The 25023-nt window shown below is 41.5% G+C and overlaps 2 protein-coding genes across 4 annotated transcripts in view; both read left to right on the forward strand.

The window, feature by feature from the left end:
* The window catches only part of LOC148893984 (calmin-like), a 77930-nt gene that overhangs the window by 40047 nt on the left and 12860 nt on the right, over positions 1-25023 (forward strand). The window contains exons 6-7 of one of the 3 annotated variants that reach the window (XM_089004058.1): positions 6623-6813; positions 6917-7738. The exons of 1 other annotated variant lie outside the window; for it this stretch is intronic. In XM_089004058.1, the coding sequence (XP_088860184.1) occupies positions 6623-6813; positions 6917-7145 (420 nt within the window). In that variant the 3' untranslated portion in view covers positions 7146-7738. Of the gene's footprint in view, positions 1-6622; positions 6814-6916; positions 7739-21372; positions 22636-25023 lie in introns of those variants that run through there. One more of the 3 variants, XM_089004057.1, reaches the window with a different exon arrangement.
* On the forward strand, positions 13822-19460 carry LOC148893986 (uncharacterized; the record flags this gene model as incomplete). Its single annotated transcript, XM_089004915.1, has 3 exons — positions 13822-13915; positions 17935-18017; positions 18120-19460. Coding segments are annotated over 3 exons (1518 nt in total), but the record flags the coding sequence as incomplete, so codon positions are not given.

The raw sequence follows: 25023 nt of genomic DNA on the forward strand, positions 1-25023 counted from the left end.
CCAGGGCAGACAAGTCTGAAAAGTTGCCTGCCCAGCCATAAAGTTGCCTGCCCCATTTTTCACAACTTGAAACACAATAAAATCGCAAAAAATAAAAACATTGTTGCGAAGTATAAAGGATGTTTTTCATTAAGGAAGTACCTACCACAAATGCTCCCTTGCTTAATTTATAGTAAATATCCCTTGCTGAAGATTTTGCTCCAGTTGTCATTTGTCGTCGTGGTGCACAATTAAATGTTTGCGTTGTCCGCGAAAAGCCACGTGGAGTCCTCTTTCTAAGCGCCTTTCAAAACTTTCAAGTAAACTTTACAGGGTTCTGATTGGCTGCCGTGGGTTCATTTGGCAATTTGCATACTCGGCACGGCAGCCAATCAGAAGACTGTTTCGTGCTTCGGAAAAATGAGGACTTCCTGATATCTTGCCTTCCTTTACATGATGTCACATCCTATTATGTTCCGTCTTATAAATTCGTCCTCATTCCTCTTTCCTCTTTTCTTTCTGTCCCTTCTCGGCCGACACCCCACGATGCCCCTGCTGTCTACAAGATTAAATTAATTTATTCTGTTCAACACCTGGCTTCCTGCTGATTTAACCATCCTGTGCTATCAACACCCTGAGCAGCCATGAACCAGGAACGAAGGATCACTTTCAACTCATTATATTTGGTGCCGACAAAACTCCGGGTCCTAGCGGATGGGGTAGAAGGAGGGGGGTGGAGTGGCCCCCGCGTTTCTTCCAGAGGACGAAGCCTTTTTTCCTTTGAGTGTGTTCGAGTGGGCTGCCCCTCCCTTCTTGGTGCTAGTCGCTCAGGATTGCTTTCACGGGTGAGTGGCACCGCTAGCATGCAGCTATGTTGAATGAATGGATTGATAAGATTTTGTTCGGCCAAAGGAATTCTAATTACGCAACCGTAACGTATATGTATTAAAAATATTAATCATCGGACTTTTTGTCTATGTGTGGTGGCTGTGCTTTGTTCTATGTTGGGTTGAATGACTGGAACCATGGGGAGGCCATTTTCTGCGCATCGGTGGGCTTGTAGGGCAGATGAAATTGTTCAAGTGGACGGTTTCTAGCCGGGCCCAGGCACGTGTGACTCATTAAGGCCTCTACGTATTACGACGTCTGCTGTCGCGCGCCTGGCGGACAGGAGTTCTTAAGACCGGGATTCACGTGCGAGGGCTATTGGAAATAGAAATTAAAGTGTTATTTTTTTGTTTAATTGCAGCTGCAATATATTGTGGATTTTCCGTAACATTAATGCATTCATCAACATTAGCGCATTATCAGAATTGCTAGGCATGTGGTGCTACGGGGTTTCCTAGGGAGTTTCATTGTCCAGAGGACAGTTCCTGGTCAGGGGGGGGGGGGTCGGCTGAGGGGGAGGGGGCATTTCGTAGAAGCCGTTTGTGTTTGTCCCTTTGTGTGTCATTGTGACCTTCTATGTGCATGTACGTGTATATATGTCTATGTGTGGTGGCTGTGCTTTGTGTGTGTTGGACTGAATGACTGGAACCATGGGGAGGCCATTTTTAAAAGACAAAAGTCCAGCCTGTTAAACGAGGGGCGTGGGGGAGACCCTCCCCACGGGCACCCCCACTCCCACAGGCAGCACCCCTCTGGGGAGACACAGTCATTTCAACTTGAGTCAGCAAATCAAATCACCAAGTGATATTGACAGCGTTGGTTCAAGATTCACAGGAGCAAATCAGGACCTTTTGCTTTATTGTCTCCATCTAATCATCTTTTGTGGACACCTCGAAAACAATGTTTTCAAGATTCACAGCCGCATTCTAGGATCGGCTAATTGATTCGTTCGCCGAATGGGTGAATAAACGGAAATAAAAGGAATTAGGCGGTTGCGTTAACAGTCACAAACGTATTGTGCTAAAAACATTGTTCCTGCCTACATGTAATCTGCCGCACAGTTCTCTTTTTCTTCTTTTACAGGACGAGAGGATGTGCCCTGGGGAAGGAGCCATGTCATTGCAGGTGGACGCGTGGGAGCAGTCCAGATGACTATCCCGTCACATCGAAACACCTGCCTGACCAGGCCACATCCCGCGGTCAGGAAGCTTTCGTCTCCGCTCGACATAACACTATTTTTCCCATAGTTCTTTGATGACTACCGTCCAGTTGAAACAAAAAAAAAACAAGTACATTAAATAGGCAGGCAACTTAGACTGATTGATGAACATCCATATCAAACTGGAAAGGTGTGTAATGCACAACCCATAAAGGAATAGGTGTGAGAATGATAGAGGACAAAATGAAGACAAATCAACTGGTGAGTGATGACATACGTCTGAATTCTGCGCCCTTCTGCCAAGCTATTTATTAAGAATACATGCAAGTTAAAGTGATACATTAGTAAAACAGTTTTCTTGATTGGCATACCACACATCTGAGCGTTCTGAGCAACAACAGATGTAAGCAATAAAAACATGACTGACTGATAAGTTTGTATCCTGGCTGAAGACCTCTCTGTGGCTGTATCCTGGCTGAAGACCTCTCCGTGAAAAGTTTTGAGTTTGAAGTCCTTAATTACCCCTATGATAAAATACTCCCCCAGGTCGTAAATGACTACTGTGAGGCTGGCTGTTTACATTCCCGTGTCCGTTGACCCGATTGACCCCAGGTTGCCCGTCCCACGCTTGTGTATTGAGTCAGAAGTGTTGACGAAGGATACAACAGCATGAAACTTTTAAATATGATAACGTCTTATTCTCTGATCTCTATCAAATAAATAGACAGATGACTGAATGAACAAATAAATAAGCCAACAATAATAAATAAATGAATAAACAGAGGCAAAACTTGAGTGAATTTGAAGGCACAAAATTAAAGTATTTTTATTAGATTGGATAAAGTGTTTTCACTAAGAGAATTGAACACCTTGAAGTCAGGACTTCAATATTTTTGTCTGCGATCAGGACAAATAATTTTGTGATCTGACTTCAAGCGAATACAAAATTGAATGAAAATGTGCGCTTGTGTGTGTCTGTGGGTGCTGATTTGGTGAGGGAGAATGTGTGAAATAACTTAGAGGAATGTATGTGTGCCCATGTTTAGAGGTTCACGACCTCTTTTTAAAGCATTGCTGAATAAGAATTCAGATTTATAATTATAGTTGAAAGAGTTAGGTCTGATAAAAAGACATGAACAAATTTGGATGTGAAGTTCCCTGAGAACTAATGTCCTCTTGTTGATAAGACAATTAAGGAGATATATATAATAAAATTTTATAATTTGATTTTTTCTGGCCAGCTTAGAGAATAAGAATATGTAAAACAGTTACCCGCAAGGTTACAATGGAATTATATGTAATTGTGATAATGATAGCCGAATGATTAGACAGAGATGTTTTTGTGAATTTAATTTTGTGAGTTTGTTTTTGAGGTATAGGAACGCAGAAGGAGCAATGGAGTGGAGTCTGTGTATGTGACGCACTTGTGTCAGTGTCCTCTTCCAAGGGCCCCCCTGCTGAGTGAGTGCCCGAAGACGGCTGGGATGGGCTCCAGCACCACTCATGACTCTCATGAGGACAGAGCAGCATGGAACATGAATGAATGAAATAGAAATTGTATGAAACGACAGAGTGAAAGAGTGAACTTAAAATACCTCTTATCAGGGTTTTTACCGGTACAAAATTTCAAAGAGGGGTTTAACACGCTGAGGCAATTCTGGGGGCCACACCACATTCCACTGTGTTGAACTGTCGTAAATGACAGTTCAATTGGAAAAAGTAAATAAATTAGTCAGGAAAATTAGATTAAATATAGGAACATTTATGTTGAATTGGATGGAATTGGCAATTCAGAATCGGAAAGCCTTTAGTAGTCCAAAAAATGGGTAAATTGACATTGTCTTCTTCTTCTCCTTTCGGCTGTTCCCATCATGGGTAAATGTCGCTAAATTCGCTGGTGATGAATTACTTAATAGAGGTTCACCAGTTGATATCGTGGGACTTTTCATAAAAGAAAAGATTATAGATTTATTAAAATAATGATCGTGACATGATCATTACACTTGTTTTGACCTGACAATTGTCATTCCCCTGAAGTCATAGAACAGATGATTTGATTCATATATACGATATACATATTGAATTTGATGACGATAACAAATTGGATTTGATTGGATTCACCTTTATTAGTTGCCCAGCGGGGAAATTGATTTGAAGAGTACAAGGTTGATTTGTAAAATATGATGACTAACTTTTTTTCATTGTGCTTTTTATGTAGACAATGTGAGCCGCAACAATTCGCAAACAGAGCCAGGATGGTGGTTGAGAAATTATTCCTTTTGCAGGACGACTTTAAACAGTTTTAAGAAGACAAGATAAGAATTATTTTTAATTGCATCATTGGGAAATTTGTAAAAATGTCTAATGTGGAAAATCTGGCCAAGAGCACCGAGGCAGGAATACTCTGAGGTTGTTGATTGGGTAAGGTGGTCATGTGCAGAGAGGTCATTTGGTGCCTGGCTGGCTGTTCAATTTGGTGAGACGAATTAATGGACTGTGAGATGCACAAGCCACTTGCATCCACTCATCCTGTGATCTTCTCGGCACATACGCTGCTGAATCACAATTGTAGCATCCAAACTGAATTTTGATTCTTGATGTCTTTGGAAACAAAATTTATTCTCTGCTTCAATTGTCATAAGAGATTCGACACGAGAAGCCTCAACAGCCTGTGAAATACACCTACACATCTAGAGTTTGGCACACTGAACAAAATCAACTGAACAGAAAAAATACAAAGTATCCAAAGAAAACCAAGTGTAAAAGTCCGCCAAGGTTAAACAAACACATGCACAGCATACAATGCATGCGATTGCAGACAAAGCATGCAACAAACAATGTACCGACACCGGATGGTCGTGCCGGGAGTCCTTTTAAGTGTCACTGATTAAAACGACCAGCACCTGCGAGGCTGCAGGCAGGGCTGACGTCGCTACCCGTTGGTCGCCAATCCAAACGTGGCAGTCCGCCACTGATCGGGACGAGCAGCACCTGTGCAGGTGCAGGCGGGGCCGACAGCGCCACCCGTTGGTCGCCAACCAGATCATGACATGAATATTGTTGTGTAACTTTGAAATCACAACCTGGTCACTCCCAAAGAAAAACTCAACATCTTCATCTCTGCTACCTCCAGCTTCCTGTCATTTTTGACATTTTTCTCCAGCCGTTCCAGCCGCCTGGACACGCTTCTTCTCCTCTTTTTCACACTCTCCATTGCTCTGGACAGTTAACCCCAAATATTTGAAATCCTACACCTTCTTTATCTCTTCTTCCTGTAGGATCACCTGTTCCCTGTTCTCGCTACAGATCACAATGTCATCTAAAAACATCATGGTCCAATGAGATTCTTTTCTAACATTGTCTGTCAACCTGTCCATCACCATAGCGAATAAGAAGGGGCTCAGAGCTGACCCCTGGTGGAGTAGTACCTCCACCTTGAATTCCTCCGTCATACCGACAGCACACCTCACAACTGTCTTACAGTCATGATACGTCTTGTCCTGCTTTGACATACTTTTCTGTCACTCCAGACTTCCTCATGCAATACCACAGCTCTTCTCTGGGCACACTGTCATACGCTTTCTCCAGATCTACAAAGACAATGCAATTCCTTCCTACCTTCTCTGTACTTCTAAATGTGCTATGGTATTATTTTTAAAGAAATAAACTGTACTGTATAATAAAGTCGTTTTATTTACCTTTGTGATGGTCGCTGATGGCTTAATGGAATGGAGTGGCCGGTTTCATCAGCATTAAACACTTGATGAGGAGCGTAGCCTTCTTCTTTCACCATCTTGAGGAATGATCCCTTTTAGGTGCTTTCTCTGCAATAATTTTACCTTGTTCCTCATCTATTGTGTTATGTTTAGCTGGGTTGATAGCTTTTTGCATCAAGTGTACAGATGGCTTGTGCGGGTTATTTGTGGAGCCTGATTGATGGGAATTTTAACCTTGTCGTCTACACTCTGCCTTTGAACTATCAAAGTTGAAACGAGTCCAAATGTCACTGTTTTCAATCCATTTTGTCACTCTCCCAGTCGTCTGCCTGTCTCTTTCATCTTTAAACCACCTCCCCTCACTGCTGCATTCTTGACCAATCATGTGGCTTTAAACGAAGACTAGGGGCGGGGAATAGAGGACAAAAAAAATGTCGGCTGCCATTTTCTGTTTTGGAGAATGGCTTTACTCTCTCTCTTTCTGTAACCCCCCCCCCACCTCACTGTAGTGTTCTTCACCAATCATGTGGCTTTAACCGACAACTGGGGGTGGGGAATATAGGTCCAAAATAAGCCGGGTGCCATTTTCTTGTTCGGAGAACGGGCTCGTTCGCGAACGACACCTCACTCATTGTGGCAGCTCCGTGTGTATCCTGAAAAATAGTTTGTATGCTAAGGTAAAATTTTCATAAATTTAACGTTCGTAAACCGAAAGGTTCTTAAGCCAAGGGGCACGTAAACCGAGGTATCACTGTATATTCCATACCGGTTTTTATTCATTTCTTCCATTGTAATTAAAGATGAATATATACAGAAATAACCAGTTAAGCTATCAAATCTCTTGTTAAATGCAATCCATAACGCTGTCTTATCATGTCAGATTAAGGAGTTGGCAAGCAACATGCGGAGCCAGTACCCCTCAACCTCCACCTTGTCGTCCACACCTACCAGCTCTGACCTATCCAACAGCAACACATCATTGGCCGGAAGGCACACGGCAGTCACAACCACAAGAGAATATGGAAAATCCTTAAAAAAACTGCTGCAGTGGGTACAGAAACAAACACGCAAGTGAGTGTGAGCTTTCAATGCAAATTGTTTGTTTTTTTATTTTTTTCATTTCTTTGTTCGGAGTAACATTCAGTTAGTTTGTATTTCCACTTTCGTTCCCAAGGTATGGTGTGGCAATTCATGATTTTGGGAAGAGCTGGACAAGTGGTCTTGCTTTCCTTGCAGTAATCAAGTCCATCGACCCCAGCGTGGTAGATATGAGGAGGGCCTTACTGAGAAGTGCACAAGAAAATCTGGAAGATGCATTCAGGATTTCCCATTACTGTTTGGGTATCCCACGCCTCCTTGAGCCTGAAGGTGTGCTCCATTTTTTTCTGTCAGTCTACTTATAATATACTGCAATATCGTATAATTACAATTCCTGAGGCTGAGGTCTTTTGAGTGACAGAAGAAACTTTTCTAAACTCCATGGATATGCGATGCTGACAGGTAGCGAAGCAGCTACTCTTGAAAAATAGGAGGTAAACTGTTATAACTCATATCCTATTTACTTGAATCTATATTTTTATGTCATCTAAAAAATGCTGAGAAATGTCGCGATTTGCAAAGTAGTGGTAGTGGTGGGCCCCATAAATGCAGGCAGTGTGTATCTGAAGAATTGCATAAAATAAAATCAGCAGGAACAAAATCTCAAACAACAAAGTGATCAGAACAAAAACGTCCAAAGTAGCAAAAAAAAACATGACTCACAAAGTCATGACGGGAGACCTTTTAAATTTCACTAATTAAAACGACCAACACCTGTTCAGCTGCAGCCCCGCTTTGTTTAGCGGAAAGGTCAGTGCTGTTGGACAGTCTGCGGCTGGATGGATGTATGGCTTGAGGAATCCGCGATAAGAAGGAGCGTCAGCGCAGAGCGCCAATGCGTATGTGGAACTGTTGCGGCTTGGAATTGAAGCAGATTTATGTGGAACAGGAGATGTGAGACAATCTCTTTTTGTCAATGGATGCTACAGCTGCGTGTTTGCTTTCAACATTTAGCTTGTAGTCGACATGCACATTCCACCATTATTTTTAAAGAAATAAACTGTACTGTATAATAAAGTCGTTTTATTTACCTTTGTGATGGTCGCTGATGGCTTAATGGAATGGAGTGGCCGGTTTCATCAGCATTAAACACTTGATGAGGAGCGTAGCCTTCTTCTTTCACCATCTTGAGGAATGATCCCTTTTAGGTGCTTTCTCTGCAATAATTTTACCTTGTTCCTCATCTATTGTGTTATGTTTAGCTGGGTTGATAGCTTTTTGCATCAAGTGTACAGATGGCTTGTGCGGGTTATTTGTGGAGCCTGATTGATGGGAATTTTAACCTTGCCGTCTACACTCTGCCTTTGAACTATCAAAGTTGAAACGAGTCCAAATGTCACTGTTTTCAATCCATTTTGTCACTCTCCCTGTCGTCTGCCTGTCTCTTTCATCTTTAAACCACCTCCCCTCACTGCTGCATTCTTGACCAATCATGTGGCTTTAAACGAAGACTAGGGGCGGGGAATAGAGGACAAAAAAAATGTCGGCTGCCATTTTCTGTTTTGGAGAATGGCTTTACTCTCTCTCTTTCTGTAACCCCCCCCCCCCCCCCACCTCACTGTAGTGTTCTTCACCAATCATGTGGCTTTAACCGACAACTGGGGGTGGGGAATATAGGTCCAAAATAAGCCGGGTGCCATTTTCTTGTTCGGAGAACGGGCTCGTTCGCGAACGACACCTCACTCATTGTGGCAGCTCCGTGTGTATCCTGAAAAATAGTTTGTATGCTAAGGTAAAATTTTCATAAATTTAACGTTCGTAAACCGAAAGGTTCTTAAGCCAAGGGGCACGTAAACCGAGGTATCACTGTATATTCCATACCGGTTTTTATTCATTTCTTCCATTGTAATTAAAGATGAATATATACAGAAATAACCAGTTAAGCTATCAAATCTCTTGTTAAATGCAATCCATAACGCTGTCTTATCATGTCAGATTAAGGAGTTGGCAAGCAACATGCGGAGCCAGTACCCCTCAACCTCCACCTTGTCGTCCACACCTACCAGCTCTGACCTATCCAACAGCAACACATCATTGGCCGGAAGGCACACGGCAGTCACAACCACAAGAGAATATGGAAAATCCTTAAAAAAACTGCTGCAGTGGGTACAGAAACAAACACGCAAGTGAGTGTGAGCTTTCAATGCAAATTGTTTGTTTTTTTATTTTTTTCATTTCTTTGTTCGGAGTAACATTCAGTTAGTTTGTATTTCCACTTTCGTTCCCAAGGTATGGTGTGGCAATTCATGATTTTGGGAAGAGCTGGACAAGTGGTCTTGCTTTCCTTGCAGTAATCAAGTCCATCGACCCCAGCGTGGTAGATATGAGGAGGGCCTTACTGAGAAGTGCACAAGAAAATCTGGAAGATGCATTCAGGATTTCCCATTACTGTTTGGGTATCCCACGCCTCCTTGAGCCTGAAGGTGTGCTCCATTTTTTTCTGTCAGTCTACTTATAATATACTGCAATATCGTATAATTACAATTCCTGAGGCTGAGGTCTTTTGAGTGACAGAAGAAACTTTTCTAAACTCCATGGATATGCGATGCTGACAGGTAGCGAAGCAGCTACTCTTGAAAAATAGGAGGTAAACTGTTATAACTCATATCCTATTTACTTGAATCTATATTTTTATGTCATCTAAAAAATGCTGAGAAATGTCGCGATTTGCAAAGTAGTGGTAGTGGTGGGCCCCATAAATGCAGGCAGTGTGTATCTGAAGAATTGCATAAAATAAAATCAGCAGGAACAAAATCTCAAACAACAAAGTGATCAGAACAAAAACGTCCAAAGTAGCAAAAAAAAACATGACTCACAAAGTCATGACGGGAGACCTTTTAAATTTCACTAATTAAAACGACCAACACCTGTTCAGCTGCAGCCCCGCTTTGTTTAGCGGAAAGGTCAGTGCTGTTGGACAGTCTGCGGCTGGATGGATGTATGGCTTGAGGAATCCGCGATAAGAAGGAGCGTCAGCGCAGAGCGCCAATGCGTATGTGGAACTGTTGCGGCTTGGAATTGAAGCAGATTTATGTGGAACAGGAGATGTGAGACAATCTCTTTTTGTCAATGGATGCTACAGCTGCGTGTTTGCTTTCAACATTTAGCTTGTAGTCGACATGCACATTCCACCATGATGTCCCTGATCCACTGGTGGAAAGACGCTTTGATCCTCTCCTCTTTCATCTAGAACTGCTTAATGTCATCACAAAGAGGGTAGAGCAAGTCCTGAAGAATGAATGTCTCTCTGTGTCTTTGTTTTGTCATATTGTCTCTATCCTGTCATATTATTTGTTATTTAGTTTTTTTTGTTCTTTTGACTTCAAGACGGCGCCGCGAGAGTGGCTGCCTTTCCAGCAGCTCATGTATTTCGTTTTTCTACTTTCATTCCTTTCATCACTTTGCTGCTGTGAAATGTAAATTTTTCCACTGTGAGACTAATAAAGGCATATCCAATCCAATCCTCACCAATGAACGGGAACGTGAAGGAGACAGCAACCCTAGCCTGTCCAAACAACAGGTATATTGCGGCGATAGCAACACTTGCCTCGCCAGGGAACTGGAACAAGAAGGCGGCGACAGTCGTTTCGCCAAAGCATAGGCACGAGAAGGCAACGCCAACCTTTGCCTCGCCACGGAACAGGAAATAAAAGGCGACAGATACCCTTGCTTCGCCAGGGAACAGGGATGGGAAGGTGACGGCAATCCTTGCCTAAACGGACATTTTGTCATAATTTGCAAGGTAGTGGTGGTGGTGGACCCCAAAAATGCAGGCAGGAGGAAGGAGCAGGGTGTATTTGACAAATTGTGATAATTAAAGTCAGCAAGAATAAAATCTCAACAGTCATCAGAACAAAAAGGACCATAGTAGCAAAACAAAATCATGACTAAAAACAAAGCAAACCAGACAAGACGAAACAAACCTGACAGGATGAAACAAACAATGACCCGACACTGACTGCTCGTGCCGGGAGTCCTTTTAACTGCCACTGATTAAAATGACCAACGCCAGTAGAGCTTCAGGCAAGGCCCGACACTGCCACCCGTTGGTCGCAACTGAAACGTCTGCCTTTGAACTATCAAAGTTGAAACGAGTCCAAATGTCACTGTTTTCAATCCATTTTGTCACTCTCCCTGTCGTCTGCCTGTCTCTTTCATCTTTAAACCACCTCCCCTCACTGCTGCATTCTTGACCAATCATGTGGCTTTAAACGAAGACTAGGGGCGGGGAATAGAGGACAAAAAAAATGTCGGCTGCCATTTTCTGTTTTGGAGAATGGCTTTACTCTCTCTCTTTCTGTAACCCCCCCCCCCCCCCCACCTCACTGTAGTGTTCTTCACCAATCATGTGGCTTTAACCGACAACTGGGGGTGGGGAATATAGGTCCAAAATAAGCCGGGTGCCATTTTCTTGTTCGGAGAACGGGCTCGTTCGCGAACGACACCTCACTCATTGTGGCAGCTCCGTGTGTATCCTGAAAAATAGTTTGTATGCTAAGGTAAAATTTTCATAAATTTAACGTTCGTAAACCGAAAGGTTCTTAAGCCAAGGGGCACGTAAACCGAGGTATCACTGTATATTCCATACCGGTTTTTATTCATTTCTTCCATTGTAATTAAAGATGAATATATACAGAAATAACCAGTTAAGCTATCAAATCTCTTGTTAAATGCAATCCATAACGCTGTCTTATCATGTCAGATTAAGGAGTTGGCAAGCAACATGCGGAGCCAGTACCCCTCAACCTCCACCTTGTCGTCCACACCTACCAGCTCTGACCTATCCAACAGCAACACATCATTGGCCGGAAGGCACACGGCAGTCACAACCACAAGAGAATATGGAAAATCCTTAAAAAAACTGCTGCAGTGGGTACAGAAACAAACACGCAAGTGAGTGTGAGCTTTCAATGCAAATTGTTTGTTTTTTTTATTTTTTTCATTTCTTTGTTCGGAGTAACATTCAGTTAGTTTGTATTTCCACTTTCGTTCCCAAGGTATGGTGTGGCAATTCATGATTTTGGGAAGAGCTGGACAAGTGGTCTTGCTTTCCTTGCAGTAATCAAGTCCATCGACCCCAGCGTGGTAGATATGAGGAGGGCCTTACTGAGAAGTGCACAAGAAAATCTGGAAGATGCATTCAGGATTTCCCATTACTGTTTGGGTATCCCACGCCTCCTTGAGCCTGAAGGTGTGCTCCATTTTTTTCTGTCAGTCTACTTATAATATACTGCAATATCGTATAATTACAATTCCTGAGGCTGAGGTCTTTTGAGTGACAGAAGAAACTTTTCTAAACTCCATGGATATGCGATGCTGACAGGTAGCGAAGCAGCTACTCTTGAAAAATAGGAGGTAAACTGTTATAACTCATATCCTATTTACTTGAATCTATATTTTTATGTCATCTAAAAAATGCTGAGAAATGTCGCGATTTGCAAAGTAGTGGTAGTGGTGGGCCCCATAAATGCAGGCAGTGTGTATCTGAAGAATTGCATAAAATAAAATCAGCAGGAACAAAATCTCAAACAACAAAGTGATCAGAACAAAAACGTCCAAAGTAGCAAAAAAAAACATGACTCACAAAGTCATGACGGGAGACCTTTTAAATTTCACTAATTAAAACGACCAACACCTGTTCAGCTGCAGCCCCGCTTTGTTTAGCGGAAAGGTCAGTGCTGTTGGACAGTCTGCGGCTGGATGGATGTATGGCTTGAGGAATCCGCGATAAGAAGGAGCGTCAGCGCAGAGCGCCAATGCGTATGTGGAACTGTTGCGGCTTGGAATTGAAGCAGATTTATGTGGAACAGGAGATGTGAGACAATCTCTTTTTGTCAATGGATGCTACAGCTGCGTGTTTGCTTTCAACATTTAGCTTGTAGTCGACATGCACATTCCACCATGATGTCCCTGATCCACTGGTGGAAAGACGCTTTGATCCTCTCCTCTTTCATCTAGAACTGCTTCATGTCATCACAAAGAGGGTACAGCCAGTCCTGAAGAATGAATGTCTCTCTGTGTCTTTGTTTTGTCATATTGTCTCTATCCTGTCATATTATTTGTTATTTAGTTTTTTTTGTTCTTTTGACTTCAAGACGGCGCCGCGAGAGTGGCTGCCTTTCCAGCAGCTCATGTATTTCGTTTTTCTACTTTCATTCCTTTCATCACTTTGCTGCTGTGAAATGTAAATTTCTCCACTGTGAGACTAATAAAGGCATATCCAATCCAATCCTCACCAATGAACGGGAACGTGAAGGAGACAGCAACCCTAGCCTGTCCAAACAACAGGTATATTGCGGCGATAGCAACACTTGCCTCGCCAGGGAACTGGAACAAGAAGGCGGCGACAGTCGTTTCGCCAAAGCATAGGCACGAGAAGGCAACGCCAACCTTTGCCTCGCCACGGAACAGGAAATAAAAGGCGACAGATACCCTTGCTTCGCCAGGGAACAGGGATGGGAAGGTGACGGCAATCCTTGCCTAAACGGACATTTTGTCATAATTTGCAAGGTAGTGGTGGTGGTGGACCCCAAAAATGCAGGCAGGAGGAAGGAGCAGGGTGTATTTGACAAATTGTGATAATTAAAGTCAGCAAGAATAAAATCTCAACAGTCATCAGAACAAAAAGGACCATAGTAGCAAAACAAAATCATGACTAAAAACAAAGCAAACCAGACAAGACGAAACAAACCTGACAGGATGAAACAAACAATGACCCGACACTGACTGCTCGTGCCGGGAGTCCTTTTAACTGCCACTGATTAAAATGACCAACGCCAGTAGAGCTTCAGGCAAGGCCCGACACTGCCACCCGTTGGTCGCGAACTGAAACGTGACAAGAGAAGCCCTATTTTCATTTGCAACTCATTGCATTGCAGTGGCATTACGTATTAATGCAACTGCAAACATAAGTATTTTATTGTTCTTCAACAGACTTGATCAGTCTGGCAATGAAAAAAAAACATTGATCGCCATTTACTTTGGGCCTTACTGAGAAGTGCACAAGAAAATCTGGAAGATGCATTCAGGATTTCCCATTACTGTTTGGGTATCCCACGCCTCCTTGAGCCTGAAGGTGTGCTCCATTTTTTTCTGTCAGTCTACTTATAATATACTGCAATATCGTATAATTACAATTCCTGAGGCTGAGGTCTTTTGAGTGACAGAAGAAACTTTTCTAAACTCCATGGATATGCGATGCTGACAGGTAGCGAAGCAGCTACTCTTGAAAAATAGGAGGTAAACTGTTATAACTCATATCCTATTTACTTGAATCTATATTTTTATGTCATCTAAAAAATGCTGAGAAATGTCGCGATTTGCAAAGTAGTGGTAGTGGTGGGCCCCATAAATGCAGGCAGTGTGTATCTGAAGAATTGCATAAAATAAAATCAGCAGGAACAAAATCTCAAACAACAAAGTGATCAGAACAAAAACGTCCAAAGTAGCAAAAAAAAACATGACTCACAAAGTCATGACGGGAGACCTTTTAAATTTCACTAATTAAAACGACCAACACCTGTTCAGCTGCAGCCCCGCTTTGTTTAGCGGAAAGGTCAGTGCTGTTGGACAGTCTGCGGCTGGATGGATGTATGGCTTGAGGAATCCGCGATAAGAAGGAGCGTCAGCGCAGAGCGCCAATGCGTATGTGGAACTGTTGCGGCTTGGAATTGAAGCAGATTTATGTGGAACAGGAGATGTGAGACAATCTCTTTTTGTCAATGGATGCTACAGCTGCGTGTTTGCTTTCAACATTTAGCTTGTAGTCGACATGCACATTCCACCATGATGTCCCTGATCCACTGGTGGAAAGACGCTTTGATCCTCTCCTCTTTCATCTAGAACTGCTTCATGTCATCACAAAGAGGGTACAGCCAGTCCTGAAGAATGAATGTCTCTCTGTGTCTTTGTTTTGTCATATTGTCTCTATCCTGTCATATTATTTGTTATTTAGTTTTTTTTGTTCTTTTGACTTCAAGACGGCGCCGCGAGAGTGGCTGCCTTTCCAGCAGCTCATGTATTTCGTTTTTCTACTTTCATTCCTTTCATCACTTTGCTGCTGTGAAATGTAAATTTCTCCACTGTGAGACTAATAAAGGCATATCCAATCCAATCCTCACCAATGAACGGGAACGTGAAGGAGACAGCAACCCTAGCCTGTCCAAACAACAGGTATATTGCGGCGATAGCAACACTTGCCTCGCCAGGGAACTGGAACAAGAAGGCGGCGACAGTCGTTTCGCCAAAGCATAGGCACGAGAAGGCAACGCCAACCTTTGCCTCGCCACGGAACAGGAAATAAAAGGCGACAGATACCCTTGCTTCGCCAGGGAACAGGGATGGGAAGGTGACGGCAATCCTTGCCTAAACGGACATTTTGTCATAATTTGCAAGGTAGTGGTGGTGGTGGACCCCAAAAATGCAGGCAGGAGGAAGGAGCAGGGTGTATTTGACAAATTGTGATAATTAAAGTCAGCAAGAATAAAATCTCAACAGTCATCAGAACAAAAAGGACCATAGTAGCAAAACAAAAACATGACTAAAAACAAAGCAAACCAGACAAGACGAAACAAACCTGACAGGATGAAACAAACAATGACCCGACACTGACTGCTCGTGCCGGGAGTCCTTTTAACTGCCACTGATTAAAATGACCAACGCCAGTAGAGCTTCAGGCAAGGCCCGACACTGCCACCCGTTGGTCGCAAACTGAAACGTGACAAGAAAAGCCCTATTTTCATTTGCAACTCATTGCATTGCAGTGGCATTACGTATTAATGCAACTGCAAACATAAGTATTTTATTGTTCTTCAACAGACTTGATCAGTCTGGCAATGAAAAAAAAACATTGATCGCCATTTACTTTCTGCTTTATTTGAGACAAGTCCCACGTCCTCCCTGCAATCTTTAGTTTGGACTATAAATCTCCAAAGAATTACAGAATAAAAATTAAATAGAACACCAGGTCCTTAAAATCTGCAAAGGTTAACCGTTAACCTATCAAAAACATCAACATTAAAGGACAACCGACGCCCCCGGACAAGTTGTGTCCATAATTTGTAAAAACACTTCAAATGACTTCTACTGAGCGTATTTAACGAAGATTCCACAACATATAGCTATATTTTACGTTTTAAGACTCACACTGATTATTCAGGAAGTGTTGTTTTCGAGTTGATGACAATGCCTGACGTGACGTCACGTCTGGAACGCCCCTGACTGAGAAAACGACACACAATGCATTTTGGGTACTTTGTTTGGTCTGAAAACTTCGTGTTGATCGGTGTTGATGGCGAAATTAGGACGGAAACACATATATAACCAAATGGTGAATCGTTGTATGTTGCGCCAAGACTACTATTTGATACGAGTTGACACAAATTCCCAGCAAACGAATCATCCCATTTCCAACGAAGCTTGGGCGCCATCTTGTGCATTATCTGGTATGCTACATTGGCGTCCTGACGGCTCGAATTGATATGGGAGGACTTCTTTAATCGATTGCAAACATTTATGCTTTCCTCTTCAGAACTATTTGAATCATATTCATAACTGGATGACGTCTGTGTAAGCTCTCAGTCGTACAGGAGTGGTCCATCGATGAAAAGGTTTCTTCAGCTGTCATCTGTACTTCTATGATGGTGTCGGACGTTTCGCTTCTTATCCAAGAAACTTCGTCAGCAAACTAAAGTCTTCCTGGTAGTTTAGGCCCTACTGTCCAGACATGGCGGTGCCGGACTCTGCTATGATAGGTCCCTGCTCTCAGGTTGGGGGGAGCAGAGGACTACTCCCTGCAGCTGCTCCACTGATAGTTCCTATCATTCTGACTAACGACTGGCCTGATTGCCCCACTTTCACCGGTATCACCTCATCAGTATTACTAATCATATGTTGCCTAATCAGGCTATTGTAAGAACGATCCAAATTGAACCTCACCCCACCAAACCGGTTTAATGAAGGATTTAGTTGTTTCATGAAAATCGCTTCTTTTACTCCCCTTTCAAACCATCTATGTTCTTTCACTAAGATTGTAACCTCATTGTCGTCAAATGAGTGGTTGCTTACTTTTAGGTGCATATGTACTGCCGATTGAGGCCTACTAGTATTATCCCTGCGATGTTGATAAAGTCTTTTTTTGAGAATTTGTTTAGTCTCCTCACTAATTTTTGCCTTAAAGTGTTTATCGGTTTGAAATAAGTAGGAAGTTGGTGTTGCCAAAGGACTCTGTAGTTTTTCAGAAACTCCTGCAATGTAAGGTACTGGTACTCCTCTCCATTTTGTATCGTCAGAATTTTTGGTTTCATTCCCTATTCTTTCTTTCTTACATTAAATGACCACTGAGGGTACCCACAGTTTGTGAATGCTCTTCTGATATGTTTTGACTCCTTTTCTCTACCTTCAACGCTTGTTGGTATTAGTTTAGCCCTATGCTGTATGGTTCTGATAACTCCTAGTTTGTGTTGTAAAGGGTGGTTAGAATCGAAAAGTAAGTATTGGTCAGTGTGCGTAGCCTTCCTAAAGACTTCTGTTTTTACCGCTCTGTCCTTTTTTATAATTACTTTACAATTCAAAAAGGCTAGTTGGTTCTCTTTAATGTCCTCACGAGTAAATTTAATTGTAATGTCTACCGCATTGAGGTTTTGAATTTATTGTTTTTTTTTAATTATGACAAAACTGTATGAGTAACTAGAAAGCATCTTCTCCCAATCTGAAGCCATTGTTTTGATTCTAGAGCTAGGCAAGACATCCTGGCGTGACGTCACGAACAAGGGGGCGAGACCTCCTGAAACTCGTTATCTCTGAGGTCATTTTGAAGTAGTTTTGGGACACTTTAACTCATTTTTATTGGTGTTTTGCATTTGACTAAACATATCAGCCTATGTGTTTTGGGTATTTTAAATGCTATAAACGTTTTTCTGATGTCAGTTCGGAAACAAAAAAAATGGTGTCGGTTGTCCTTTAATAATGCAGCAGAGTGCAAAGTCTAAAATCATGTTGATCATTTTGGTAGTGGTTAATTGAGTCAAACTGATATATCTTCCGTGTATTTAGGAAACTGTCTTTTTCGTAAATGTCTTGCTTTCTCTCTCACAGATGTGAATACCAACGCACCAGACGAACAGTCCATCATAACATATGTATCACAGTTCCTTGAACACTTCCCTGGCAAAGAGGAGGTAAAAATCACTTGTGCATGGATTTTATTTTCTGTCCATTGTGTGGAGAAACGAATCCAATTAGGAATACTGGACTGACTCATTACATTTTGACTTCCTTAGCTAAAGGAGCCTTACCCTTCCACAGAAAGAACTATCTCCATGGATCGACTCACCTTCTGTAACACTGAACGTATGAGCTTGACTTGTAGCAGTGTGAAAGAGAGATGCCTCATGTTCCAGACGAACCGTGCACAACGCCCACCCCAAATCTTATGTTCTTTTGTGCCAGAAGACGAAGAGAGCAGTTCACCATCCATTCATCCAGCAATATCTTGTACGTGGTTTAGTGAAGACGCTGATTCCACCTGCATTAAAGACAACTTAAAAAGGACAGAAGAAAATGCTGAACCCTCAGAAGAAATCTTCACCGAGATAACCCCTAACTCACTACAATTAACCAAAAGTCACTCTGACTCTGTGCCGTTTGAGTTGAAGAAAATTGAATTTGTAATGGACAATTCTACTATCAGCTCTCCAGATTTATGGGTAGAGAGTGAGGATGGAGTAGTTCCAGTGAAATGTTGTCAGAGTCTAAGTCGGAGTTCATCCTGTGATTGGAATATGGGCTGTGCTACCCCTTTGCACACTATGTCTTTTAATGCAGGAATTGTTCCCATTACATGTGAACTATCAGATGACCAGTTCGTGACAGAATTGAGTATCGATGAAGGTATTTTTTCACATACCTCTAATGATACACAAGAAAACATCATTGGAAAGAAAATTGAACATCAGAAGTTAGATTGCAAAGTAGTTGTAGAAAAGATGGAAGGAGATTTCAAGAACCATACCGAAATATTTTTCTCAAAAGTTGTATTGGAAATTTCACCTGAGAACAAAGATTGGCAGGGTCGACAGACTGATGCTTATCATTTGATTCAAGATGAAGCATCCACAGAGGAAAATCTGGTGGAAGGACTGTCATTATTTCGATCTGACTGTCAAGAAACCCCTAATGCTCCTCTGTTCAATGCATTTTCACAAACTAAACCACAACTTTGTTCTAATGAAGAGCTTTCAGAGTCATTTAGTGTGTCAAAATGTGCTTGTGAAGATCAGAGATCTTTGAAGCAAGCTGGGGACCCTATGACGGATTCACTTATTGATAAAACAATTGATTATCAAACTGACAAAGGTGTTGAAATGGAAAACGAAGGTTCCAAAACAGATTGTCAGTCAAAACTAATGGGTCTAAATTCTTTTGTTAAAGATAAAGATGATGATAAGCCCTTCGCTGTCCACTGTGACACAGATAAATGCATGTCCTCTGGATTTTCCCATCAATTGGAAAGTGATAAAACTCACCAAGCCCAGTGCAGCAACAAAACTGACCTGGAATCATACTCTCACCAGCAACTTCATCAGCAGTCTAGTGGTATGACATACACCGATGAAACATGAAAGGAAGAGGCCACAGAAAAAACAAATAAATCATTTGATGTGGATAAAGTCTTTTTTTGAGAATTTGTTTAGTCTCCTCACTAATTTTTGCCTTAAAGTGTTTATCGGTTTGAAATAAGTAGGAAGTTGGTGTTGCCAAAGGACTCTAGTTTTTCAGAAACTCCTGCAATGTAAGGTACTGGTACTCCTCTCCATTGCGTATCGTCAGAATTTTTGGTTTCATTCCCTATTCTTTCTTTCTGACATTTGTTGAATGACCACTGAGGGTACCCACAGTTTGTGAATGCTCTCCTGATATGTTTTGACTCCTTTTCTCTACCTTCAACGCTTGTTGGTATTAGTTTAGCCCTATGCTGTATGGTTCTGATAACTCCTAGTTTGTGTTGTAAAGGGTGGTTAGAATCGAAAAGTAAATATTGGTCAGTGTGCGTAGCCTTCTTAAAGACTTCTGTTTTTACCGCTCTGTCCTTTTTTATAATTACTTTACAATTCAAAAAGGCTAGTTGGTTCTCTTTAATGTCCTCACGAGTAAATTTAATTGTAATGTCTACCCCATTGAGGTTTTGAATTTATTGTTTTTTTTAATTATGACAAAACTGTATGAGTAACTAGAAAGCATCTTCTCCCAATCTGAAGCCATTGTTTTGATTCTAGAGCTAGGCAAGACATCCTGGCGTGACGTCACGAACAAGGGGGCGAGACCTCCTGAAACTCGTCATCTCTGAGGTCATTTTGAAGTAGTTTTGGGACACTTTAACTCATTTTTATTGGTGTTTTGCATTTGACTAAACATATCAGCCTATGTGTTTTGGGTATTTTAAATGCTATAAACGTTTTTCTGATGTCAGTTCGGAAACAAAAAAAATGGTGTCGGTTGTCCTTTAATAATGCAGCAGAGTGCAAAGTCTAAAATCATGTTGATCATTTTGGTAGTGGTTAATTGAGTCAAACTGATATATCTTCCGTGTATTTAGGAAACTGTCTTTTTCGTAAATGTCTTGCTTTCTCTCTCACAGATGTGAATACCAACGCACCAGACGAACAGTCCATCATAACATATGTATCACAGTTCCTTGAACACTTCCCTGGCAAAGAGGAGGTAAAAATCACTTGTGCATGGATTTTATTTTCTGTCCATTGTGTGGAGAAACGAATCCAATTAGGAATACTGGACTGACTCATTACATTTTGACTTCCTTAGCTAAAGGAGCCTTACCCTTCCACAGAAAGAACTATCTCCATGGATCGACTCACCTTCTGTAACACTGAACGTATGAGCTTGACTTGTAGCAGTGTGAAAGAGAGATGCCTCATGTTCCAGACGAACTGTGCACAACGCCCACCCCAAATCTTATGTTCTTTTGTGCCAGAAGACGAAGAGAGCAGTTCACCATCCATTCATCCAGCAATATCTTGTATGTGGTTTAGTGAAGACGCTAATTCCACCTGCATTAAAGACAACTTAAAAAGGACAGAAGAAAATGCTGAACCCTCAGAAGAAATCTTCACTGAGATAACCCCTAACTCACTACAATTAACCAAAAGTCACTCTGACTCTGTGCCGTTTGAGTTGAAGAAAATTGAATTTGTAATGGACAATTCTACTATCAGCTCTCCAGATTTATGGGTAGAGAGTGAGGATGGAGTAGTTCCAGTGAAATGTTGTCAGAGTCTAAGTCGGAGTTCATCCTGTGATTGGAATATGGGCTGTGCTACCCCTTTGCACACTATGTCTTTTAATGCAGGAATTGTTCCCATTACATGTGAACTATCAGATGACCAGTTTGTGACAGAATTGAGTATCGATGAAGGTATTTTTTCACATACCTCTAATTGATACACAAGAAAAACATCATTGGAAAGAAAATTGAACATCAGAAGTTAGATTGCAAAGTAGTTGTAGAAAAGATGGAAGGATATTTCAAGAACCATACCGAAATATTTTTCTCAAAAGTTGTATTGGAAATTTCACCTGAGAACAAAGATTGGCAGGGTCGACAGACTGATGCTTATCATTTGATTCAAGATGAAGCATCCACAGAGGAAAATCTGGTGGAAGGACTGTCATTATTTCGATCTGACTGTCAAGAAACCCCTAATGCTCCTCTGTTCAATGCATTTTCACAAACTAAACCACAACTTTGTTCTAATGAAGAGCTTTCAGAGTCATTTAGTGTGTCAAAATGTGCTTGTGAAGATCAGAGATCTTTGAAGCAAGCTGGGGACCCTATGACGGATTCACTTATTGATAAAACAATTGATTATCAAACTGACAAAGGTGTTGAAATGGAAAACGAAGGTTCCAAAACAGATTGTCAGTCAAAACTAATGGGTCTAAATTCTTTTGTTAAAGATAAAGATGATGATAAGCCCTTCGCTGTCCACTGTGACACAGATAAATGCATGTCCTCTGGATTTTCCCATCAATTGGAAAGTGATAAAACTCACCAAGCCCAGTGCAGCAACAAAACTGACCTGGAATCATACTCTCACCAGCAACTTCATCAGCAGTCTAGTGGTATGACATACACTGATGAAACGGTTTTTTTTAAAGAAAACTACAGACCATGCAACAGATTCTCAACTTATTGAAAGGCAGTTTGAGTGTCAGAAAAGTCTTGGAGGGATAAAGGTTAATGAAGTGATTCTGTTGGAAAAAGAATGTGAGAAAACAGTGTGTTCATTGTGGGACAAAAGAAAGGAACAGGCCACAGAAAAAACAAATAAATCATTTGATGTGGATGAAAGACATTGGCCAGATCCTCAAGTGAAGTTGGAATCAAACATGCTGGATGGAAACCCAGGAATAAGAACGGACCTCATTCTAAATTGTCCCGTGAATACAAAAGACATGTGCTCAACTTCTCAAGGAGCTGAACTCCAAGATAAACAAAATAAGGCTCTTGATCCACTTGGGACAGCCAAGGAAATCAATGTTTGCTTCACAGACCCCAACCAAATCTGTGACTCCATCAAGCCTTTAGATTGTTTTTACCCAAACAGAGAGGAAGACCTGTTCACAGAGCCTCTTAATACTGAAATGCAGAGCTGGCCATTTGTTTTGAGTTTATCACCGCTTGAACCAGCTCCAGCTTCTGAGACAGTGCCTCAAGATCAGCCACTTTTTTGGATGGATGAAGATTTGGTTGCAAAGTTGTTGAACGAAGACAGCAAGGTATGTAAAAATACAGTGAGACCTCAACTTACGAACTTAATTGGTTCCCATACAGAGTGTGTAAGGCGAAAAGTGTGTATCTCAAAAACAAATTTCCCATAGGAAACCATTAAAATGGGAATAATCCGTTCCCGGGTTTCCATAAAATATACTTTTTAACTAAATAAGCCTTAAAACTACACACAACCTACCTTATCCTATCTGTAATAAATGTGCAATTGTATTGTAATGAAAGAAATACACTGCATTGTATCATATAGTCACTTTATTTACATTTGTGATGGTCATGATGGAATGGCGTTGGAGGTCGAAGGTCAAAGGGACTTGCTGTTTGGAAAGAGAGGCACATTACATGATGACTGTATCGATGAGAAGGTTTCTTCAGCCGTCATCTGTACAAAAGTGAAGGTTTCGGACGTTTCGCCTCCTATCCAAGAGGCTTCGTCAGCGAACTAAAGTCTGACTGGTTGTATCGGCCCCATTTATATATCCCTAATGTCCAGACATGGTGGCGCCGGACACAGCTATGATAGGTCCCTACTCTCAGGTTGGGGGGGGCAAGGGACCCCTCCCTGTGGCCCCACTGATTGTTCCTACATTCCTGACTAACGACTGGCCTATTACCCCCACTCCCCCCGGTATCACCTCATCAGCATAACGACCCTCATCAGCATTGCGAAAGTTGCCTAACCTGTTTTGCCTAAGCAGGCTATTGTATGAACGATCCAAATTGAACCTCACCCCACCAGACCGGTTTATATGAAGGATTTTGTTGTTTTATAAGAATCGCCTCTTTTACCCCCCTTTCAAACCATCTATGTTCTTTCGCTAAGATTTTAACCTCATTGTCCGTCAAATGAGTGGTTGCTAGCTTTTAGGTGCAAATGTACTGCCGATTGAGGCCCACTAGTATTATCCCTGCGATGTTGATAAAGTCATTTTTTTGAGAATTTGTTGAGTCTCCCCAATGTACTGCTCTTTACAATTTTCATTCTTACAATGTATGGAATAAACTACATTACTTTGTTTTTCATTTGGTAGCCTATCTTTTGGATGCACTAATTTTTGCCTTAACGTGTTTTATCGGTTTGAAAAAAGTAGGAATTTTATGATGCCAAAGGACTCTTTGTAATTTTTTCAGAAACCCCTGCAATGTACGGTACTGCTACTCCTCTCCTTTTAGAATCTTGAGAATTAATATTGGTTTTGTTCGCTATTCTTTCTTTCTGACATTTGTTGAATGACCACTGAGGGTACCCACAGTTAGTGAGTGCTCTCCTGATATGTTTTGACTCCTTTTCTCTACCTTCAGTGCTAGTTGGTATTAGTTTAGCCCTATGCTGGAGGGTTCTGATAACTCCTAGTTTATGTTGTAAAGGGTGGTTAGAGTCAAAAAGTAAGTATTGGTCAGTGTGCGTAGCCTTCCTAAAGACTTCTGTTTTTAGCGCTCTGTCCTCTTTTATAATTACTTTACACTCCAAGAAGGCTAGTTGTTCCTCTTGAATGTCCTCACGAGTAAATATAATGTTGAAGTCTACAGAGTTGAGGTGATCTGTGAAGGATTGAATTTCTTGTTTCTTAATTATGACAAAAGTATCGTCCACATATCTAAACCAGTGTCTAGGTTTTGTCCCCGGGAAGGATGCGAGGGCCTGTTTCTCCATCTCTTCCATGTAAAGATTAGCCACTATGGGTGAAACTGGTGAGCCCATAGCGCAACCATGAATTTGTTTATAATTTTTTTCCCGAAATTGAAAATACGTAGTGTTAAGGCAGATTTCTCATAATTGGCAGATGTGATCCGGTTTAAGTTTGGTTCTTTCATGAAACATCCGCCAGCAGCCTCGTCCTCACCACTGAGACTGCTGCTGGGGTTGGGACAGATGTAAAGAGAGAAGTCACATCGTATGATGCCAAAGTTTCCTCAGGTTCCAATATGAGGTCTTTGATCCTCTCTACAAACCCTGTGGTGTTTGTAGAGACACACAATATCTCTACGTAATATTGTGTGTTACCAACCAACGGAGCTAAAATAGTTTTTAAATATTTTAGACAGACGTAATGATGACTGTAATTAAAGAAATAAACTGTGCTGTAAAATAAAGTTTTATTTACCTTTTTGATGGTCGTTGATGGCTTATGGAAAGAGAGTCAACTTCCATAAGGACTATTGGTAACTTAACCTCTGGTGTGGCTTCTCTTCTTTGCTTCTTTGGAGACTCCTCATCATTTTTGCTGATTAAAAAACCTCTTAATTGACACCTGTTGCTTTCTGACTTGTAAGGTCTTATGAAGCTGATTGTCATAGTCACAGTCTTTTCTGGATTGAACTGTTCGGTAAAAGCCTGCACATCATTACACTTTGCCAACATTGCCTTTATGAGCTCA

Source organism: Hippocampus bargibanti, linkage group LG09, assembly GCF_051943395.1.
Source record: "Hippocampus bargibanti isolate YZ-2025 linkage group LG09, ASM5194339v1, whole genome shotgun sequence".
Taxonomy (NCBI): Eukaryota; Metazoa; Chordata; class Actinopteri; order Syngnathiformes; family Syngnathidae; genus Hippocampus; species Hippocampus bargibanti.